We start from the raw sequence: 22,560 nt of genomic DNA, 5'->3' as shown, positions 1-22,560 counted from the left end.
GCCAGATGCTCCAACAATAGTCAGCTATCATATGTACATCACATCTACCCTGATACCGTCCTTCCATGACCTTCAAATCTTGGTGGAGTCGTTCACCTTGCTCATCACTTACTGCACCAAGGTTTTCCTGGAAGTTAAAAAGATGGCTTTGCAGAACATGCACCTTGATGCTCATATTGCAACCAAGCATTTTCTATCTCTCCAGGAGTATCTGGACAATTTTTATGTAATTATTTGCTCGTGTGTTTTCAAGAAAGTCCCTGACAATGGCTTTGAATGATAACTAAGCATTCTTTTCGACTTTTGACATTGTCCTGATGAAATGTTCATCTTTGATGAGCTGCTGAATCTGTGGACCATCAAACACACGGGCCTTTATTTTTTCAAATGACAGACTAGGAAATGCCAAAATGAGGTACTTGAAACAGTGTCCTTCAGTTGGCAAAGCTTTAACAAACTACTTTATCAGACCTAGTTTCATGTGCAGAGGCAGAAACATAATATTATTTCTATCAACAAGTGGCTCATGTAGAATGTTTGGATCACTTGGTTTTAGGGCGGATCTTGGAGGCCAATTCATTTCCACCCAATGCCTCTCACGAGCTCTGCTGTCCCACATGCACAGATAACAGGGATACTTGGTGTATCCGCATTGCTGACCAAGAAGGAAGCATACCCTTTTAGGTCAACAAAGATGACCCGATTGTGTTGGTGTTTTTGCAACAACTCAATGACTTATTTATGTCTGCATATTCTTCACAAAGAGAAACTGAATGGCCAATTGCGACTGACCTAAATATATTGCCAATAATTAGGAGGACACACTTTAAGCTCCGCTTTGAGCTATCGATGAATAGTCGCCATTCAGTTGAGTTATACATTGGAATTCCCAATTCCTCCATCAAACCAGGTATGTTATGTCAATACACAAAGCCACTGTCAGTTCTAAAGTACTGCAGAAATGCAATTTCTCTGGTTCAAAAGTACAATACCTTCGTTCCTTTTTCAAGTAAGTTTTTCTCACGCAGTCTTGATGCTAGGAGTTCCGAAGCTTTCTTCGATAGTCTCAAGTCACGTGCCAAACCACTCAACTAATGCTGATAAAATCCTTACGAACAGGGTCCTCTTCAACTTCAAACATTTCATCATTGTTGTCACCTAGTTCATCACCATAATCATGTTCTTCTAGAGAGGGTAGTGTAACGAAACCGGCACTGGGATTTCATCTGAATGAGCCACTGGGTGTATAGCTGATGGTAGACTAGGATACTCTATGTTAAATTTATTTTTCTTGTTATATCCTGAAGTTTTCACTATATAAAAGTAACAGTCACTGAAATGATCTCCTAGCTCTTGCCAAACCATAGGTATACCAAATAGCATCTTATCACGTGTTCCCTTTGTCCACATCTGTAAACACTCTACACACTGTTTGCACACCAAAGACTTATCTTGATCACCAAGTTTAACTTTGAAATATTCCAAATAGGCTTGCTCTACAAATGTGCTGATGTACGCCCCTTTGACTGGGAATGGTGAAACTGACACAGGTATACCAAAATGAATCAGGGTTGTTTAAGCACTTACAACGAGAAACAGCAGAGCCAGACATGATCTGAAAGAAAGAAAATACCTGGGGTAAGTAGAAAAATTAATTTTGCTTAATCACTAGGTAGAGCAGTGCACAACCTCTGACCACACTGTCTTGCGTGTAAATGAATAGCCTATACAAATCCATGCTACAGTAATTGCACTAATATAAGTGGTAGAGAAAAAAATCTGATGTGATACAAGAAAACTAACTGCACTTTCAGAATCAGCATACCTATTTTAGTTTAAATAAGCTGAAAAATTGAAGTCAACAAAAAATTTGAAACTTCCATTTCACATCAAAATTCTATTAAAATCATATTTTATTTAAAAATAAAAAGAAAATACATGAAATGTACAATTTTTATAAAAATATATCAAATTTCATTTTGACTCATTTTGCAGGTTTTGCTCCCTCAGGAAATCATAGAAAATATTGATATATCTCATCCAATTAAGCACCTATTAGGACGATCTGTCTTTATATATATCACATGACAATGCTGACTCCACAGAAACTTTTAATGTTTTTAATTAGTACATTTTAGGAAAGGAAGTCTAGTACACTCCTTAAGAACCTTTTCACCTCCTACCATGCATCCTATTAGTCTTCACATGATTTATCTCATCTGTTTGTTAGGTATTCCTATCTTGCATACCCACTCATACTATCATTTCTATATTTATTAAAACAAAAAGCAATGTGCATTAATCCATAACAACCAAACTGCAGTCATATGTCTTTGCTTTAATTGCTCTACTCTCTTATTAGGAGGTGTGTGCTGCTTACTTTGTGCTCTATTTATAAAACAGGGAATCTGTCATTCCCTCAAACATTCTCTGGTGGGAATCTTGCAGGTCAATGTGTTTTAATGGAAATAATTAATTGCCACCAGGAAGTTTTTGAGGGAATGTCAGATTCTGTTCTATAAATTGAGTTATTTGAGTAAATTTTTTGTTCTTTTTTTATCATAGTTGCTCAGATGTAACTTTTCAATGTAATGTAGAACGAAAGGCACATGTTTAAACTTGTAAGACAAAATGAACAAAAAATATGAAAGAGCAGTGTTGAGGAATCTCTGGCAACCAGCCGATCTTTCATACTTCCCAATACACAAGTCTGCTAAAATCTGCTTATTTGGGTAAAGAATACTGCAGGTCACTTTTCTCTGCTGTTAAACATAGGCAGCTAAGCAAAAGCATTTGTTTTAGCTGAGCATGTACTCATTGTAAGCGTATGCTATTGTGTCTGCACTGCATTTGAAAACACAAGCTAAGGCCAAACCACACAAGCCACGGCAACCAAAAGCAATTAACTGTTTGTAGTGAAGGTTAAAAAAAACCTTGCCACCTTTGTCAATTATTTTAAACTATAATTATTCAAAACTTTTTTTCTACTTCTCTAAAACTGATATTTTGGGGCAGATTTTATACCTGCATGTATGTTTACATTGTGCAAAGAAGCATTGATTTTATATACTACATGACCGAAAGGTATAAAAACTTCAGCCTTAGTTTGTAACCCAAAATGATATATAAATTAGGTTTTACTAATCTAGGATGTTTGTCATACCCTATAGCTTTTACCTAAAAGTCACTTTGTTTCCATATTTTGCTTGCCATGCCTGTCCTGCTTTGTCACATGACACCTTGGTGCACTGCATGTGACATTTATTAGTTCCCCTGGAAACCAGAGCATACTCAGTCTCCTAGCAACAGAAAAAGTGAAGGGAAGGCTAGACTGGGAACATGAGAACATCCAGGCTCTGGTGAATAGGGTAAGTTCTTGTACAATATATATTACCATACATGTATATAGTACATGTATACAAATTGGTATTATGTACACTAGTTTTTATCTGTGCAGATGCTGCTCATTAGATGTCAGTCTGGCAAGCACATAAGGTATTGACAGATAAGGAAGTTACAGTGTAAATGTAATTATTATTGAATGTCACAGACAGCTGAGCAAACAGAAAATGGTGATACAGATTTACTTAAGGACAAATGCAGAGACTTGTGTAAAATCACACATACTGTGCGCATACTTTTAATTCGTTTTTTTAACAGCCCTGTAAATCTAATCGTCAGCTCTTTGGCATAGTGCACACACAAGTAGGATGGTATGCGACTTTCTATAAGTCAATACATTTGCTGATAGCATGGTGTTATGTAAGGGGCCAGAGTTCTGTCTAAACATACCCGGGTTCAGGAACCTAGGAGATTTAGGAATACAATGGGAAAGTATGGCTTCCCAATGCTTGAATAAATGCTTATATAAATGTGCCTGTGTATAACATATGTTATAGTAAAGTTCTATGCCTCCTAATAACTTTGTATTGAATTTATGGTTTGTCATAGCTGGTTCTACAACTTCCCCGGTAGATCTAACATGTGTGCAGCTCAGGTGTCTGCGTCTCTAGAAAGTCGTCTGGACAACCTTGCTCGACCGAAAGTAAATTTCCTGAAATACAAAGACAGGTGAGTGACGATATATTAAAGTATTTATATGAGTAATGATATATTAAAATATATATATAAATAAATATATATATTTATATATATATACTGTAGAACTCTGTCCTTTTCGCTTTTCTCCTTTTGTGCTTTAATATATTGTAACATCTATAAGACACAGTAAAAATGTTAGTTGGTCTGACTGATGAACGGCTGTGTGTTTCTTGGAAAGCTGTCAGATTTTTTTAATACTCTTTATTAAAAGTGTCTGAAAGATGAACTGCCAGTGTTTACTGTAAGTTTTTTTATTGGCATATCTATTCTAGAGGGACAAGCAGCTATTGCACAAGGCAATTTTTGTTTCTATAGAAAATGGCTTTGCTACATCTTGTTTTAGTTTTCAACTATATTTGTTATAGTTTTTATAACATTTAGGTATTTGCCAATTTTTCCTTTTTTTAATGTAATTAAAGTTTTATTAGTATATCTTTTATAGATGGTCAAGCAGTTGCAATTTGGGGATTCACATAAGGCAATTATTTTTTGTTTCTTTTGGAAAATGTCTATTGTTATAGATTGTTTTGGTAATTGACAATTTTTTATTTTTTTAGTATGTGCCCTAGGGGTTGTTCACTCTTTTATTTCCATAATGTAAGATGGACCTTGTAAACTGGATGCAGAAAATATAGAGTGAGGTGAAATGTTTTTTTTGCCAAAAAAAAAATATTAATGATTATGATAACCCTTGTGTGATCGTTTTTAATTGAGGACATTGAACTGATTGTGATTCTTTTGATCCTTGCATGTGTTTACTTCCAATCAAAAAAATCCAATTAAAGGAAAATTCTTTTTAGTAGTTATTTAACATTTCTGAACCTGTGTATTTCTCTGCATGATAATTAAACTTAGGCATATCTTTATGACAGATGTATTTATGATACCAGTGGCATTTCTAGGATCTTTTATGCCATTAGATGCCCCCTGGGGACACCAGCCTTATCTGGCACATGGTCTAAGCTACAAATACAGTTTACTTCATGATATATCTGTGTTATACAGGTTTTTGAATATCTAGTAGTAGTTAGTCTCATTCAGCTAGTTCTTGTAATGTTGAAGATGTTTTGCAACCTTCCAAGCTGCTTCATCAGTTCTGATGAAACTGAAAGTGACTTTTTTTTAATTATAATTAATTAAACATTTTACCCTCATATATCATCTGTGTCCTACAATCTTTTTCTGTACTAGCAATGACCTAAACTTCCTGATGGGGTGCAAGAATACAAACCCAGCTAGAAATCATGATGTTTAGACTACATTTTGCAGACCTGACACTATTTAGCAGCCAAAATGTGATTGTGCTTCCGCCAGCACGGCATACCAAGAAAACCCAGGGGCCACAGTTCACATGCGTGCCCCACAGCATGGCAATTCCAGCAAGACTAGTTGCTACAATGTGCCTACGCACCCTAAAGTATTACACCCTGTGAATATTATAAAAATCTCACCAACACATCAGGTTGTCTATAGCAAGGGTCCATGGGACATGGTAAAATGGAAGTCAGAAACACAGCAAATATATTGGGTAATAAAAATAAGAAAGACATTACAGAGGGTAAGTGGTAATGTCTGTCTCTCAGACATATAAAAAGAAAACCGTAGGCAAAAGAGCATCCATAGGCAACTTAACATCCTTCAATACATATGCTTTTCTAACCACAGAATACAGATTTAGCAGGAACCTACAATAAAGGATAAAGATAATAAAAGAGTTTGGGGCTACTTACCAACCAACAAGTTATAAAGCCACCCGATCAGGTTAATGGGATTGAAAAATTGTCCCCTACCATGGACTCTCTTGCACTTCCTTGGAGCCTGATACCACAAAAACAAGTGTTAGGATGGCAAGTGGGAGGAAAGAACATTGTCATTTGTCTCTTCACAACATAAACCTGAAAAAACACAGATCTGAGAACTTCTGGGTCCAGTGCTGTCATGATTCCAGATTTGTGTTTGAGGAGACATTAACAGTCCAACAGGCCCTAATAAATAATAATTGAGATAGAAATTAGGTGTACGATTTAAAGAGTGTTTAAATATAACATATTTCAAAATAAATAAAAATGACTTTAATGGTCCTATAAAGGTAAATTGTGCTAATGCAACACATATTGAGTATGTCTGTGCAAACCAGAGTAAAAGAAATAGTCCCAGGTCTCTAATTTATGCTTCACTTTCTGTATATTGAGATTAAAGGCATTTAAAGTATGACCTAATGATAGTTTTGAATATTGTAGTTTAAAAATATAAAAGTGATAATATAAAAACAAAAAATATAAAAAACATTTTGGTACACCCTAAAAATGATCAGGATTTTGAGAACAAGGCAACCACAGCTTGAAAAGTCTTTACGATCTGCAATGTTTCATTAAAAAAAGCCAGCTGTCTGTGCATTCTCCATTTTGTTCCACTGATTCAAAGATCACAAAACAGTTGTTTGGTATTATCAGCAAGCAATTGTGTGACAATTATTTGTAGCCACTGATGGTTACAAGGGATTTTTTTTTTGGGGGGGGGGGGGGGGGTATTAGTTGCACAGGTGTGTTGTCAAATGCCAAATTAGTAACTTAAATTTCACAGACATTTGTATACTTGTACATTAGTTACATTTTCTCTGCAATGTTTTAGCTGTCCATTCACTTTCTGTTTTTGCACTGGTTGTTTCCCTGCGAGATTCCAGTATTTTAACCCCCATTGTTTCCAAATTGTTCTTCATGCCATTCAGCACTAATCATATTTAAAATCTACACTGTTAAATATAAATACCATCCACCAGATTGACAATAATGGTTATTATTTGTTGCCTGGTACTTATTATTTGTCATTTAATTACAACCTATTAATTGCAGATCCCCTAAAGAGCGAACATGGCTGTAATTACAGGTGACCCTTACTAACAAGCATTCAAATGCCAGAATGCTGACAAAACCTATAATTAATGTGTCACTTTTTTGTATATTCCGCATCAACCCCCACCTTATTCTCAACAAACTCAGGAAGTCTCATATTGCTCTCAGCATTGGTCACTAATAAGCAACAATGTAACAGGTCCTGTTTGGAAGAAGACAATAGCAATCATTTACTCTGTTTATTATAGATACAACCTGAAGTCAGTGAAGGGCGCTTTTTTTACATTTTGTAAAGAATGGCTAAACTAGGAGTAATGTTATTTTATAATGGAATTACAGTATGTACATTTATTGGCATATCTAAGAACAATAAAACATAACTAAACCCAAAAACAAAAATTATATATTGAAGCTTACCTTAGTTGTGTACCAGTTTCCTATTTTAATTATAGTTTATTGCAGCTTAAGTTTAAGTACAGAAAATATGTGTTTATCTTGCCAGAAATGCCTTTATCATTTTAGCTACACAGTACAAAACTATTTAATCTTCATTAATTAATCTACTATTTTTCCTATCCCGTATATAAAAAGAAGACATTTGAAGTCTAGCCTGTCTGACAACCATGGCTCTCCCCATAGACCACTACCACTACCACTACCCCAAGTGGTAGACTGAGTATGGCCATTCTAGGAAAGAAGGATGTTCCTAACATTACAATGATGAAATGAAAAAGAAACCATACAAAAGAATACTAATGCAGCTGTACATCTAAAAACTGATAAGCTGCAATGTATTACACTTTTGTTTGTGGGCTTAGATATGCCAAAATTGTCAGTTTTAAAGAATAAAATTACTCCTAATGCATTCTTCTGTAAGTTTATTACCCATGTGAAATGTAAAAGGTTGGCAGTTGTGCTAATAGATGAATGTGATAATATTGTGGTAGTTTTCAAAGAAAATCCTATATATCCCAAATGATAAATTATTACATATCCAATGCTGATATTTTAGGACATGCCAATGGTTTAAAGTTCCCTTTTTTATATTAGATTTAGGGAGGGTTGTATAAATCTGGTATTACTATAAATAATGCCCAGCAGAAACTCTACAGGTGTAGCAATTAGTGTAAAACTTTTGGATGTTGGGGGAACAAAACGAGGATTTGCATAATTGCAGTGCACTGCATACATTTATATAATACATAACATTTAGGTAAAGTAAGGTCTTGTGTGCTCCGGAGTTTTGTGATTCAAGCCAATTCTTCATGTGTAATGTAAAGCAGTGTTAAGACTGTTCATAGGCTTCATTCTGGTACTCAGAGGTTCCACCAGAGATGCACCTGGTTATATACATGGGAAATATTCTATACTGCACTAACCTGTTTTTGGCTAAAGTGTACACCGGCAACTCCTGGGGCACAATGAATTTAAGGATCAATATGTAAATTCAATCAATTATGTAAGGATCAATATCAAATATCAGTTGGCAGCTTACAAGTCTAGGACACATGGTTGCACATGGAAGCTACTCAAACTGAAGTTGAGGTTGGTTTGTGGAAGACAGGAGGTGTTTACCAAGCTGGTTCTAAGTGGAAGGAATTAGTGCTCGTTAGATTGGTAACATACGAGCAACGCGAGATAAGCTTAGCTGTGTAAAAAGTAGAAACACCAAAGACCCCAAAGTAGGATTAATGTTTGGAATGCAGTTGTAATGTAAATTAGTGGACAACATTTCCTAGATGAGCTAAGCCAAAAGAGTTTTCTGAAGGAAGAAAGACCTAAATGATACATTCTAAATGCAAGCAGAGAGGTTAAGAGTAAAGCTGCGTACACACTTCCAATTTTTGTCGTTGGAAAGGATCTTTCACGATCCTTTCCAACGACAAGGGAGTGCACGATGCATGAACGGTGCTGTACATACAGCACTGTTCATGCTCTATGGAGAGGGGAGGGGGAGAGCGATGGAGCGGCACCCTGCTGCGCGCTCTCCCCTTCCCTTTCATTAGGATCGGCTGTCGTCCATCGTCCGTGGATCCGGCAGGTCGGTCGTCCGGACGATGGACGACACCGACTGTACACACGGCAGATTTTCGCCCGATAATTGGCCGATGCCGATTATCGGGCGATAAAAATCTGACGTGTGTACGTAGCTTAACAGTCTGCATGAAGTTATGGTTTAATTTAAATAAATCAGGAGATGGCCTGTCACAGCAAAGTATTCTTGCTTCTCCTTTACTTTTCCTCTGTAAATGCAGACATTTCTGTTCCTGGTAGAAGACTGATACTGCTCACTGCCACCAGCTGTCAATTGTGCAAATGCCAGTTTAAGTCTGTGAATTGTCTGTGAGTGACCGAGAGGCTGGCAAGGTCTGAGCCTTCCCTCAGTATTGTGGTGGGATCTCCATTAATAAACTATTCAACAAAGCACTTCTCATAAATTTCTCTTTACATCAACAGCATTGACATAGTTGGGGGGAAATGCCAAGTGACAGTATGAGATTTCTTTATTAATAAAAATACTTTTTTAGCCTATGATTGACAATTATTTACCTGCAGGTAGTATGCTTACTTACCAAAAAAGGCATGTAAACTGAGTGTATAGGTCATCTGTAAGGGTGACTTTTTTCCCAATGGTCAGAAAAATAGGCATTCTTACCTCTGACCACCTCACAGATGTAAGCATCCCTGATTTAACCCACAGCCCCTACTTTACTACTGTGTGCTGAATATCACAAAATAAACCAGCATGCCAAGATCCAGAGCCACAGTAAAGCATTTAGTGGAGTTTTTTAACTAGCAACACAATATCTTGGGCACTCAAAGGCCTCTAAATCTGGCTAAAGATACAGAGAGGGACCAGAGAGAGACCATAGCTAGTAACCATCATGAGAAAACAGAGGAAATAGGGGACGCATATCATCTTTTATGCTACCCCAGGAAAGACTTCAGTGATAGGCATTAGCAGGCAGGTGATAAGCAGCTTCAAGGAGAACAGTGGCAGACAGTAGGCCATGGTTCATATTGGCTGAACACAGAATTTGCTGGATGGCGAGGACAGTGGATTAATAAGGAAAAGAAGGTTAGCAAACAAGGTTGTTGGACAATTACTGCAATAATCTGACCAGCAGCCATTAGGCTTCCAAATTGCACCCACAAAAATATGATGAGCACGAACTTACAAACAGTGCAAATGCAGCTGGGGTAAGACCTATTATGATGTCCAGCTGCCAAGTGTTCTATACCACCATAAGCCTTGTGTCCTTTGTAGTGAAGGGATTAATGGATTTCTGTATTTTCAATGTTGCATAAGAATACCTATTTCCTGTTTATGTTTTCTTTTCTTACTTTCTTTTTATACAATTTTTTCTTTTAATTTGGTACATATCACAAGATTGTAGTACCCTGCTTTTTAGTTGTTTTATTTTTTTCAGTTTTTTTTTATTCATTAGTTTGTATATAAACCCTGAGAATGGCCAGATTTAGCCCTACAACTTTAGATGTCATTTTTTTTAAGTTTGTTGATTTTTAAAAAATATTTGATGAACTAATGGATAATCCAGCAATAGATTTTAACAATCCACATTGTACAAATTATGCACAAATGGGTTAAAAATGTGCAAATAGTTTCTATCAATATACTTGTGATGGTACACTGCATATGTTAAATGTGTTTAATTTAGCCTAATGGAAGATATCAATTAAATATATAATTTTCACCCACAACATCAGACAGTGTAATCATCTGTTCACTGCATACAGTTTATCAAACTTTAAAACAGTTTCCATCTATGCTGCATGAAATAAATTAGAATACAAGTATCATGGGCAAATACAATCACCCATGTACAAAAACCATAAATAATGGTGGATTTTTTTCTATTCCTTTTATTGTACGTTAAAATCGTTGGGTAATTTTCTATATCATATCCAAGGGCAAAGCAAACAGTCAGTTACATTTACATAAAAAGAGAAAGTATATTAACCTTTTTTGCAACAATATTTTATGTATATTCTAACCTTCAAACATGCTATTTTAGATGTCCTCCCCGAAGGAGGCTGTCACATTTCAATTCAACATAATGTATTCCACAATAAAGGTTTTTGACCTGGAGGCTGGAGATTATATTCATTGGCTTTGTTCACAGTAAATAAAATACATTTTTCTTGCATGTTCTGCAACTGTAAAATAACTGGGAGTTACACTTTTAATATACTGAAAGGATTATTTTATAGGATAGCTGTAGTTTAAAAACAACTTAACTTTCAAATCAAATCATCAAATTTTCCAGTGCAAGCAATGGTCCGGATTTATTAAAGCTCTTCAATACTGGAAAAGATACATTTTCATCAGTGAAGCTGGGTGACCCAGTAAAACTGTCAATGAATTCCAGGCAACTTTATAAATGTAAACCAATACTTCAGAGCACTGTTTACATTTAGACTGTCTGCATACTGTATTGTCATTGCTCAGTGATAAGTAAATACAGTATAAACTGTGTGCCCTCTGGATATCCAGACACATGCAATTTAAATTAGACAGGACTTTAGCTAGCTGTTTTTTAGTGATTGAAGTAAAGCTTAGTGAACATTTATCATGCTAAGTCTTGCCACCTTTAGTAAATAAACCTTTTTTTGTCCCTACTGCCAGCCCAGAAGCCATTAACGAATATGCATACACCTGCAATGCAAGCATCTATTTAATTGACAATAGAAACTGCTGGAGCAAGAAACTTTTCAGAGTTCTATTCTATCTATCTAAGTGCTATTTACCAACTAAATTTCATGATAAAAGGTCTAATTGTCTCGCATCTCAGAAAGTATTCATATATTAATTATCTTTTAAATCCTACCGTAGATGTTTTGAGGCGTTTTTTTCATATTATCATCCAGCACAGACAATTAAATCAATGCAGTGTGACTAGGCACTGGATATCCTAGTTTTATGTCAGTTTTATATTGATTTTTCCATATCAATAATAGCAATGTGCAGGAATAATCCTTATTAGGAAAAGTTTATCATGGTTATAGAGAAAACATTCAAAAACCCATTAGGTGATGTGTTTCGCATAAAGGGTTTGCTTCATCAGACTTTTAATTGCCATCCATTATAGTAAACTAAAGCTACGTACACACTTCCAATTATTATCGTCGGAAAACGAACGACGAACGTTCCTGCACAATATATATGAACGATCGTATAGCACCGATACTGCACATAGAGGTAACGACACGATCGTTCGTAGATATTGTACACACAATAGATACGATCGTTTAAGCGATAGAGGAACTATGTGCACGACAGGAAAGTGAACGGACGTTCGTTCATCACGCATGCTCTGAACATGGACGATCAACGAACGACCGTACACACGAACGATGTTCAACGATCGTCGTCCAATCCGATCCGCCGGTCCGGTCGTTCGTTTCCAACAAGTTTCCTCGTTCATCGGCGTCGTTGGTTACTTTTTTACTAACGATTTTTTGCCCAATCGATCGTACGTCGTTCGATTGGAACGATAAAAATTGGAAGTGTGTACGCACCTTAAGTTTGACTAATTACAAGTCATATTCTGAACACATATTCTGACTCCTTTGATCATAGTTTTTAGGAAAGTTGTAACATGCAACAAGTAAAGTCAAAGGATAGTATAAAATATTGTTTTACATACCAGGTTAAATAAAATATTGCAGCTGGTGAATCAATGTCACAATCAGGAAAGCAACGGCAACCTATATTTTTTTAAGGTTGTTTTTTGTCAGGTTGTTAATGTCAAATTCTGGAATACAAGAACATTCTCTAAGGCTGGATCAACACGGATGGTTTTAAAAACACATGTAAACATTCCTACTACGTTTATATGCGTTTTTTTTGCACTTTTACAAGCATTTTAAACCTTGTCTTTAAAACGCTAAAAACTTTTATAAACGCCTCTGACGCGTTTTGCTGCGATTTGCCGCAATTTTACATAGGCGTTTATAAAAGGTTTACTTTTAACCCTTTCAGCGAATCAGTACAAGGGTAAATAAAAAAAACCTTACTCGTTACCTGAAAGGGTTAAAAATATGTGTAAAATAGAGGAGCTGTGACATGTCTTCTGTATCTAAGAACACATACTACAGTTCCGCTAGGGCTGCAGGAGCAATCAGGAGAGCGGAGCTGTCAGCATAGCAGAGCTCCGCGATTGGCTGAGGAAAGCGAAATCCTGATGATGCTTTAGCTGTCATCAGGGTTTCCCCTTCTTCAGCTACTCAGCACTGGACTTGAATGGCGAGACTTATCCCCATTCACCTCTAGTGCTGAAAAGCTGAGGAAAGGAAAATCCTGATGACGACTCAAGCATCATCAGGATTTCCCTTTCCTCAGCCAATAACGGAGCAGAGCTCTGCTATGCTGACAGCTCCACTCTCCTGATTGCTCCTGCAGCCCTAGCGGAACCTCAGCCAATCACGGAGCACTAGAGGTGAAAAGGGAGACTTGCCCTCATTTGTCCTCTAATGCCCCGGGTTCCCTCACTGTCAGAAGTCACATGGCTGTGCTCATGTCTTGAATGCAGCCATGGGAATCATCTTGTCATTGTGGGATAACCTGTAGAAAAAAGTTTAAGTTACACAAAGCACACATATTTAATAAATTACTTATTACATTAAAGCCTCGTCTTATTTTTTACACATATTTTTAACCCTTTCAGGGAATGAGTAAAAGGTTTTATGTAACCCTGTACTCATTCCCCAGGGTGAGCTGGCAGAGATCTAGGAGTCTCCTTATTAAGGGAGGCTTCCAGATTCCAAAGTCCTGCTTAAAATTCTTATAAAAGCCCCCATTGTTTTCAATGGAAGCTTTCACAAACAGCTTATAAACGCTTGTAAAAGCCTCTATTGAGTTCAATAGGAGCAATTTCATTCGCATTTTCCCAAGTTTACCCTGCATTTTACTTTTAAAAGCGTTGCAAGGAACATTCTCTATACCGCTCAAAAATATGTCTCAAGGAAACGTGGTGTAGATTAATCTCCTGGTGTAGATTAGCCCATTGGAATACATGGGAATTTCAAACATGAGCTTTAGAAGCACCAGGTTAAACGCTGGGGAAAACGTGCCTGTAGACTAAGTCTAAAGAAATGTGGAAAGCTTACTTGATTGCTGTAAAAGAACTCGAGAAAGGTTTAGCTGTCACAGACTTAGCTGTATTTTTGTCCTTAGTCCATTATTACTTGTATAAATTGGGTCAGAAATACAGAATAAACTGCAAAGAAAAACCTTTGTGAACAAGCTCATAAAAGACAACATGAAGCTTAGAACATAAGTAGTAACAAAGGGAATTATGAGCAAAGTGCTTTGGAGTGATAAATACAAAGAAGAATACACAGAAATACAAAGCATTAGGACAAATATTTTGAAACTGACAAGTATTGTGGTGGATCTGTTCAGTTGTTGAGATGTGGTCAAAAAGTAACACCGGAAATATTTTACAATAACTCTAATTCAAGCAGTGGGCTGGGTCTTAGGGCTAATGCAAAAAAAAAAATGCTTTGACACACAGATATCAGTCTGGAGGTATGTGCATTCCTAGAAAAGCTTCTACCCAAAAAGCGACTACCCTACATAATGAAGGGACTAAAATCCAATAAATGAAAAGTGTAAGTCTACTTATAGAAGTTATGTTTATTTATATTAGGGCTTCACAGACTTTTACATGTTAATCTTTATATACCTGTTTCCAAAATATATCAGTATACAGTTTCATTTTTGCTTCCAGGCCATCAGTTTACTGGCAGGACAAGCCAAAAATGTCTTCCATTTGTGGTAAGTCAATCATTTTTTAGACCATAAACTACTTGTTGAATCCTTCTGGGACAGACTGCACATACACAACTAAAATTGCATATAGAGGTGTTTTATGTCTATGTAGCAGAGATGTAATTATATTTTTGAACCCTAGTGAATCTTCTGACTCTTCAAGCTATCTTCTGTGTCCCTTGGCCTTTTGTGGTGTTTAGCCTAAAGTGTTGGTATGACGAAAAATGCGAAACAAGAAAGAAAATTTTTGACTTTGACTTTTCTAAACCCGATGACCTAGAAAGTGGCCCAATATAGTAAATACAATCCTTGGCCCAGGAAATAATACCTGAAGTCTTGTAAAAGATGAAACGCCACACATGTAGTATACACTCTCTGGAATACCTTTGCCTTCACCTACACTCTTCATCTAAATCAAAATATATTTAGATAAAGCTGAAGTTTGGGCAGCAGCCTGAACATAGCAGATGTGTTGACAGCAGTGATGACTAACAAAGCTGTAAATATGTAATTCCATTAAAAGACAACATGCCAATCTCTTTTTATTTATTGTTTTCAACAGGTTTGACTGCAAGGCAGGAGGAGTTGGCAAAGCACAAATCAGTGAGCAATATGTATATTGAAGACAGGTAATATGGATAACTGTGGGAGCTGGATAAACAATTCATAACTGTTAGCTGATTTACAAAAGGAACTCAAAAATTTAATTTAAAAAAATTGACTTAATATTTACTTGAAAAATTGGATCAAGTGTAAACAAATTTTTGCTAATTTATTTAATTTACACGTGACTGGGAATTTAATATACTTTAATTTACTATATATACTCGAAAAAAAAAAAATAAAAGAGCTCAACATAAACCAATGCACTTATTTTTACCTGAAAATACAGGAAAATGCTTTGACTCGTGTATGAATCTAGGGCACAAAATGCGTTTGTTACTTCTAACATTTAAAGTAATTAAAAGAAATGCCAATAACATTTACATGAATAAACACATTCATGGTGCGTTACTCTTAAAACATTTTGTTATATAACCTTGGTTATAATACGTTTTGTGCTTGTAAATGATCTTTTGTGCATTATTGTTGGCCACCAGTAAATGGCGCTGTATCCCTATGTAAAGTGCGTAACAAACTCATGTACAGAACACAACACTATCTAATAATTTTACTTTAATGGCATTTTGAGGGGAAAAATATTAGTTAATACTTGAGTGTACACATTAATAAAGCAGACCTATCACCACATTTTTTACTTTTATAAAAGCGTGGATAAGGCTTTTATATAAGGAAAAACATTTTTTTACATTCGAAGGGAAGGACCCCTGCCCCTCCAACTTTACTGCAACAGGGGATAAAGACTGAATGGGAAACCTGCAGCCTCCTGGGATACATATGTCACTATCTCAGGCATACGCAGAAGGGACTTTCCTCCAAAGTAAAATATAATTATAATATTTTATAATTATGAATATTAATAATTATAATAATAACCCAAAGAAGACGAAGAAGATGGCAGTGCCATCAAGGTCAAAATCTGTAACAAAGAAGGAAGACGGGACAGTGCAGGACTGACTGGATTAGGATCACGCAGCGATAGACAGGTTTCCACCTATAGATGGTGTTATATAAGGTGATTCTTTTTTTGATCCGCTTTAATTGAAAAATTCTCGATTCCTTTAGTAAATTATTGTCAGTGTTTAGAAATACTGTAGCTGTCCAAACAGTGGCTAGTATTTGTCCTTGCTGCACCAGGGTCCCAGAGCAGGATTCTATCTCCCTGTTTTTGCATGTGGTTCCTCAGGACACTTCAGTTTTTCCTTACATTTTAAAAAACATACTGGTAGGTGAATTGCCTTCCTCCCATAATTAGATGTATATGTTACAAGCATTGGACTATGACAAAGGTAGTGTAAGATTTTCACCTTATGGTGAAAAATTATTCAAAATATGCACCTTTGTGAGTTACAGCACACATACCCGGTGTCTAGGAATAGCTGGGCTTTTAGCCAATTTTTTTCTACCTCTATGTCCTAGTCCACATATCAGTTACTTTCTTTGATGAGTATGTTACCCATCAACCAAGTTTTCAGTTTGATGGCACATTTTTTAAGTTAGGACCACACACACTAAAGGAAACAGGTGACATTCTTGCATTTCATTTTCCAAATTGCAAGAACATATGTTGACAAAACCAGTAATGCTATGAGAGAAAGACTCAGCAGAACAAGTTGTGCTGATTACACCAATAAGCATAGGACATTGGGTAAAGTCATTACACGACTTAAAAGGGAGTTGTAAAACTAGAATAAAAAGGCAATGTTTGGAAGAATAGGGGGAGGAAGACAGAAAAGATGAGAGGAGGAAAAAGATCTTAGATGACAGTAGAGGTGTGGCCCATTAAATGTTGGCCAAAGGAAGGCAACTATTGCTTGAAGGCCCTGTTTATAATATTTGTTATATGTATGTATTGTCTTTGTGTTATGTTACTCTTTTTTTGCATATAGGAAGCTGTGTACAATATAGTTCTTTTTTACACAATTCTTGTGTGTTCACTCCTATGCTGACGACTGCCCAAGAATTACCAGGGAATGTTATTATGGGATTAATATTCATCTTTTACTGGATATTATCCTGGACCACTTCTTTAGGAACTAATATTATTATTACACTGAGTAGGATGTTTGCGCTATATCAAGAAAACATAGTAATAGGGCGACAGATTGTGGTACCATATGACTGAATGGAAAAAACGCAATATCTGTATTTTTAAAATTGTGCCTTCCTGATTCAGCAAAGATACATTTGCACCATCTGACAAGCACTGAATATTAGATAAGAATGGAGAAGAAGGATCTCCAGAAACAAACAAATAACTAATGTGTTTTTTTAACAGAGCATCTCCTATATGGCCTGTCAGCTCAAGAGCTCTGCAGGCTGTCCCTTCTCTAAGAGTAGAGAAACTTGCAGAGCCAAAAAGTGTTAGCCAGCACTGGATGGAGGACCGGTCTGTGTATACTACTGTAAGTTGGGGTACTTTTACAGAATATGTGCCTATTCAAAAAACATAGACACCAGGTTAGGAATCTTACCCTGATATGTTTGCTTTGTGAGCCCCATATACAGGGCTGAAATTCTATTACTGTAGCCTGTAGGTTCTCAGCTTTTAGTACCCTAAGTATAACACCTCATGGACATGTCCTTGTTTCTGAGGTTCAAACCTGGCCTTAAATATTGTGATAATGTTTAAATACCCTTTCATTTCATTACGTAGCACATGCACAGCTTCCTCTACGTTCTGAAGAAGACAGCAACAGGCAGATCCTTTTCTTTATTGTAGAAGAGAAATCATGGGTCTTTTATTATTATTATTATTAGTATTAATATTATACAGGATTTATATAGCGCCAACATATTACACAGCGCTGTACATTAAATAGGGATTGCAAATGACAGACTAATACAGACAGTGATACAGGAGGAGAGGACCCTGCCTCCTTTTGCGATGAAGAATTGCATGTTAGCTATTTTTTCCCAAGTTTAACATTTAGAAATATCTGTTGCAGCCAGTTATGATTTCATATATGTTACAGGTAACTGAAGGAGCTAAAATAGCATCTGCTAGTGCGCGCATTATTGAGCTAGCCAGGCCGAAGAATTGTGCAAATAATGAGATACCTAACACACCAAAGAGTTACCTGAATGAAGATGAGGACAAAGAAAGCCTCAGATCTAATAAATCAGTGACTGCTTCGGCTAGAACAGAAGCTTTAGCAGGTAAAAAACTTTTATAAACTTTTGTAAAAAATATATATATAACAACGGCAGCAGTAACTAAATCAAAGTATGTTCTGGTTCATAAACTCACATTGGTTTATTAAATTTATATAGTTTATTTTATATTATATAGGAACTATTGTAGTTACATTGCATTTTGCAATGCCAGTGTACTACACGTTCTATTTACTGCTTTATAACTAGACCTCAAGATCAACATCTATCTGCATGGCTGGATGCCTGCTGTTCGGAATGGACAAATTCAGAGGGCTTGACCGGTTCTCTGTCTATTTACTCCAACCTTATATTTAATATTTCAAATAGTATTGGGGATTATATTGTGTTTTTGTGCACTAAAATGTTTCTGGTAGTTTAACTTAATTTGAGTATGGAGTACAAGCAAAATCAGAGGAATGAGATTATATATATCACATATATGGCCACTGTTTTACCACTACACTCTCTGTGCCCAACATGTCCACCACTGTACCCCCCACCACCACCTATTTTGCACACACACTTACCACTACCACTGAAATACCCCTTGGACTTCCTACCCTCCCACCAGCGATGCCAGGAGTAAGAAGAAGGAAAGCCAGCCAAGAGAAAGTCAGTGTAGGGACAAGAAAGATGTTAACTACTTCAAGTAGGCATAGCTAATCCTGTTTGGGTGGAGACAAATTGCACATTTCAGGCTAGCCATTTTTAAATATCCTGATTAGGTGGTGCAGGATGATGTAACACCTTTCCATTCCTTTTAATACCTACAGATATTTGTAGGACCAAAGTTATCTGTTATTCTGTTAGCAAAGCCTACCTAATACTGCTTCTTGTAACAGTAGGGCAATAATGCATCACTGATTCTGAATTCAAAACAAAGTTGCTACTTTCATGTAGTCAGTATCTGCTTGTACCTCAGTGGAACAAAAACACTTTGCAGGAGGCCTAACTTTCAGCATTGCCATTGCTGATTCACCAACCTGTAGCTTGTACGTCAGCCTCAGAGGCACAGAGAAGACCAGCAAAGTTTTTCTGTTTACTTCATGTGGCTTGTGCATTACATAATGGATGTGTTACTTGTCAGATCTGTCATGCAAAAGCTTTTAGTTGTACTGCATCAGTGCTAAAGGAAGGACTAAGTAGATCTATGTGAGGAAGTAGGAAGACCATATTTAACAAAAATATGTTAATAGTAACATGCTGTAAATAAAGAACATCTAGTGCTTTTAGGGATAGGGAGCATACAATGTGCTTCCCTTCCTCTCTGATGATAGAATTGGTACTTGATGGCCAACCACCTAAGCACTAAGTGATGTCACATGGGGTCAGACAGAATGTCCATAAATCTGTTTAAAAGTTACAACTAGCAACTTTCGTAGGGCTTAATTTCTTAGCTTCCAACAGCTGAAAAGAATGCTGAATGACTAAAATAAAGGTAGATTAGCAACTGTTTTGACTCTACTAAAATAAACCAGTTGATTTGTCCTGCTTGGGCAAAACACAGGTTCGGTTTATAATCTTTTTGAGGGTCAGGATTGTATGGAGAAATAAAAAAGCATGTGGTACAAGAAATTAAAAAACAATTAAAAAAAATGTTAGTGAAATATATTTGTAAAAAAAACATACTGTATACCTTCGTTTTAATATCAGATTTTTTTCAGCACCTAAGACGGAACACCCCCAGTACCAACATGATCTTCCTGTTCTACGGAATGTTCCTGCAGCTGCACTTCATATTCAAGCATCAGACAGAGTCTGTCAGCTTGCAAAACCAAAAATTCGCAAACATATCTTCGAGGGATATGACCCCTACCGCATTTCTCCTGCAGCTAAGAATGCTGAGGCCTCTCCACGTATAACTGAGCTTTGCACCCCTCCAGCTCGCAGGCAACGTCATAAGAAAATATAAAATGGAGAGTTTCCTTTATCATCACAAAATGGCAAAGACTTTTAATGCAGTCCTCGGGCAAAGTTCTTTTTTTCCAGTTATCCAAAAGGAATAACCATGTAAAATATTGTGAAATAAATGTCAATGAACAAGCAGTATGTAAACCTAAGGCTGGGTCTACACGGACGGTTTTAAAAACACATGTAAACATTCCTACCGCATTTATATGCACTTTTACACGCGTTTTGAAGCTTGCCCTTAAACTGCTGAAAAACACATCTATCCCACGTTTTGCTGCATTTTACCGTGTTTTTACTGCGATTATACAATAGTTTACACTATAAACATGGGAAAACGCCCCCGTTGAAATCAATGGACATGTTTACCCACGTTAACCCCACGTTTTCATTTTTAAAAATGTTTCATATATAATATAATATAAATAACTCTCAAAAACAATCTTAAGGAAACCCCTTGGTGTAGATTAGCCCTTGGAATGAATGGGAATTTCAAACATGGGCTTTTAAAGGCTCAGGTTAAACACTAGAGAAACAGTCTGTGTGGACCCAGCCTTAAGGTCTGGAAATAACTTACTAATTCAACACTGAAGTGGGAAGCACCGTAATTAATTTTAGGAAAAAGTATAGTATTCTTTTATGGGGATTAAACCTAACTCTTGATAAAAAATAAAAAAACAGGTGAGTGTTGTACATTCTTCTTTTTTCAAAATTTGCACCAACCTTTTTTTTTTCTTTTTCTTTTTTTCACATTTTTTGTTCTTATCTTTTTGGTCCATGAGCGCTAACATGGTTACAATTACCTTACACTTGCTACAACCATTCATGATGCATGTAGTCAGTATTCAAAATCCAATATGTATACCCTTCCAGAAGTGTGAAAACATTACGTTATAAAATCACATACATATTGAGCAAACCCTTGCTTACTTTGAGAATGTGCTGTGGTTTGGTTGAAACTATATTTCTACAGCTTTTCACTATATTGGGCATATTTAAGCCTACTTTTAGAGCTTCCTTTTCTAACACTCCCCTAGCCAAACATTTTACCATATACTATAATTGAACCTTCTTAACCTCCCTAGTGGTCTAATTCTGTCCAAATTTCCATGCAAAAAGCGGTACAATTTTTTGCATGGAAATTTATTTTTCATTGTAGGCTGTAATTCCAAGACATAACTCACCAATATTTATTAAATTTAATAATAAACTTTAAATACCAAAACACAAAAATCTGTTTAAATGTAATGTCATGTAATGTAACTGTACAGTAGCATAAATAATATATATTTATAATATAATTATATATATATTATATCAATATTTCTTTGTATTGGACTCAATATAGCTATTTTGTATTGAATCCAATACAAAATTATTTGAATTTCCCGCCGATCTTCCTGCCCACACCGACGCATGTACCAACGTCACCGGGAAACGTAGATCTTGTCTCTGCACTTCGTGGCTGGAGATCGGAGGAGCAGGACGTGACCCCAGGACCTGTGGGGACCAGCAGGATGTCGGGGGACAGGGACAAAACAGGGTAAGTGGGTTTTTTTTTTTTAGTTAAAATTGACCTTGAGTGTGACTCGAGATTACTGCTTTTTGCATGTAAAAACCATCCCGAGTTACACTTGGGATAACTGCTAGGGGGGTTAAATAGAAGGTATCTCTATGACCAGCAGGGATGAAGTCGTAAAAAAGAAGAGGGGGCACGGTACTATCCATGCCACGCGCTTATGCGCACCATTGTTATGTAAACGCCTTATTCCCTAAAAAAGTGAGGGCACAGCATGCCCGCCCCACTACACCCCTGATTTCAAGTTGCACTTGGATCACCATAGAAACCTTAGCAGTTACCCCATAGAAACCTGACATTATTAATAATTATTAAAAAAAAATATTTTTTTTTATCCTTTTTATTGTTAGTATTGTTACAGGCTGGCATGGCTCATCAGGGACAGTTTTCCATGGTCTAATACCACCCTGCCTGGCTCTCTATAGTTCCAATGCATTGCAGTGCATTCCCAGACATATGCCTATGATATGCTTAAGGGGAGACCAGCTGCAGGAAGCCAGAGGTACCTTTGAATTACACTATTAGACCAAATGCAGGTCTCTAATTTG

General features: G+C 36.5%; 1 protein-coding gene across 2 annotated transcripts; it reads left to right on the top strand.

The window, feature by feature from the left end:
- The first annotated feature begins 3,308 nt into the window (after window positions 1-3,308).
- On the top strand, window positions 3,309-22,137 carry SPMAP2 (sperm microtubule associated protein 2). Of its 2 annotated transcripts, XM_072404749.1 has the most exons (7): window positions 3,309-3,368; window positions 3,952-4,071; window positions 14,708-14,754; window positions 15,311-15,377; window positions 17,648-17,774; window positions 18,345-18,528; window positions 20,190-22,137. In XM_072404749.1, the coding sequence occupies exons 2-7, from the start codon at window positions 3,983-3,985 to the stop codon at window positions 20,435-20,437; spliced, it is 762 nt and encodes a 253-aa protein (XP_072260850.1). In that variant the 5' UTR covers window positions 3,309-3,368; window positions 3,952-3,982; the 3' UTR covers window positions 20,438-22,137. The 2 variants fall into 2 exon arrangements, with proteins under 2 accessions (XP_072260850.1, XP_072260851.1); XM_072404750.1 differs by lacking the exons at window positions 14,708-14,754; window positions 15,311-15,377.
- The last annotated feature ends 423 nt before the right edge of the window (window positions 22,138-22,560 follow it).

Source organism: Pyxicephalus adspersus, chromosome 3 (assembly GCF_032062135.1).
Source record: "Pyxicephalus adspersus chromosome 3, UCB_Pads_2.0, whole genome shotgun sequence".
Taxonomy (NCBI): Eukaryota; Metazoa; Chordata; class Amphibia; order Anura; family Pyxicephalidae; genus Pyxicephalus; species Pyxicephalus adspersus.
This window is presented reverse-complemented; position numbering and strand designations above follow the sequence as displayed.